We start from the raw sequence: 1,593 nt of genomic DNA, 5'->3' as shown, positions 1-1,593 counted from the left end.
CAGACAGGGAAACTAAGACACAGAATGGTCAAGTAACTCATCCCAAACCTCACACTAGGAGCTGGTGCTCACACCCAGGCAGTGTGCTGCAGAGTCATGCTTTCCTTCCTGACTCCCTGGAGCCCTTCATGAGTCTCATGGACTCCATGTTGAAAATACAGGCACCCAAATAGCTAGAAGCAACACCTGAATTCAGAAATTCAAGTGAGAGAGGACGAGCATGCCAAATGACAGAGGAGAGCACATACACTGCCTTTCGACACGTAGTTGGAATCGTGCATAATATCTCTGGCCAGGCCAAAGTCACAGATCTTCACAATTTTCCCTTGTGCCAGGAGGACGTTGCGAGCGGCCAGGTCCCGGTGGACACACTGCACAGAAAGGGAAGAAACGATGTCAGTCAATCCATCCGCTGCTAGAGAGCTTCGCTCCTGAGAGACTGAGCACCTCATGGTGGCGTGTGGACCTACCCAGCACTTCTCAGGGAGGCATAAAGAGCTCACCTTCCCCGGGCTCTCATCCCAACCTCTTCCAAGAATGAGAAAGCTCTAGAGATAAGTAGACACCTGATAGTGTCAGACTCCCTGCTCTGCTTTGGGGAAGAGATAGAGAGAAGCAGCCATTGCTACTGGCCTCTCCAAGATCTATCTTCCACGCTCACCACGCTCAGACCTACAGCCTGGGTCTAAAGAGTTGTCTGATCCTTGAGCACACTTACATTTTTTGAAGCCAAAAATTCCATTCCTCGGGCAACCTGATAGGTAAAGCTCAACAAATCCAACAAAGTAAGGCCTTCCGAGTTATCATCCGAAAGAAGGTTTTTGACTTCCGAATCTGCAGAGAAGGAATTAAGCATGTTGGTGCTGGTGGATGGCATGAAACGTCACCCACTGCGCCACTCCCACAGGGTGGCCACTTGTCAGGCTGCAGAGGCTTGTCCAAAAAAATATATCTAAAATTTTTTCTTATATCGAGTTTCTGCGTGACTGGTTAGTATCTAAACTATGCAAGTTCTAGACAAAATACCTTGGAATTTAGAAATGACCTTTTCAGATGGAAGTGAAAATCTGTTAGTAACTCGCCTTATTCAGGACTAAAGACATGAATAAAATCGGACTTTGCTAAAAATATACATGTTACATATTTAAGGCTAAAGACTAAAAAAATCTAACTATATTATAAAACAGAAAATAAGTAAATAAAAATTGAAAAGTAAAAAATACTATGCAAAGCCTCTATTTTTAAAAAGAAATATATCAACAGAAACATATATCTAGTTTAGTATATATATGTGTGTGTGTGTGTGTGTGTATATATATGTACATATACATATATATACATATATATATATATCCATAAGAACCAATTTAATGGATTCTCACATATTTTGTGGTTTGCCTCCCAAATTTCTTTTTCAATTTTAGTTAGCAAATCACCTCAGCCACCATTAAAAAACACATACCCACTAAAATCTCCCATCATGAATATACATGAGGGCCCTTTGAAAAAGTAGCTTCTAGGAATTGCTTTTTTTCTTTTTCTTTTTAAAGCCACCTTCATAGTACTTGGCTTATTTGGTAAATGAAAGCAACC

General features: G+C 41.3%; 1 protein-coding gene across 1 annotated transcript; it reads right to left on the bottom strand.

Annotated features, from left to right (window-relative positions):
- Nucleotides 1-164: 164 nt before the first annotated feature.
- Nucleotides 165-889, bottom strand: LOC111735444 (platelet-derived growth factor receptor alpha-like). The gene is made up of 2 exons (XM_023526965.1): nucleotides 719-889; nucleotides 165-371 (listed from the first exon to the last, which is right to left on the bottom strand). Exons 1-2 carry the CDS (start codon nucleotides 875-877, stop codon nucleotides 201-203), a joined length of 330 nt encoding a protein of 109 aa, XP_023382733.1. The 5' UTR covers nucleotides 878-889; the 3' UTR covers nucleotides 165-200.
- Between the last annotated feature and the right edge of the window lie 704 nt (nucleotides 890-1,593).

This window comes from Pteropus vampyrus, unplaced genomic scaffold (genome assembly GCF_000151845.1).
Source record: "Pteropus vampyrus isolate Shadow unplaced genomic scaffold, Pvam_2.0 Scaffold1000000983, whole genome shotgun sequence".
In the NCBI taxonomy this organism is placed as follows: domain Eukaryota; kingdom Metazoa; phylum Chordata; class Mammalia; order Chiroptera; family Pteropodidae; genus Pteropus; species Pteropus vampyrus.
The sequence above is the reverse complement of the archived record's forward strand: the minus strand, read 5'-3'. Positions and strand labels throughout refer to the sequence as shown.

What these genes read in the sequence shown, in the direction of transcription:
- LOC111735444 (XM_023526965.1), bottom strand. Translation starts at nt 877, where the DNA reads ATGCCATCCACCAGCACCAACATGCTTAATTCCTTCTCTGCAGATTCG. An exon ending in AATTTTTGGCTTCAAAAAAT is followed by an intron (nt 372 to 718) that starts GTAAGTGTGCTC and finishes CTTTCTGTGCAG; the next exon opens with TGTGTCCACCGGGACCTGGC.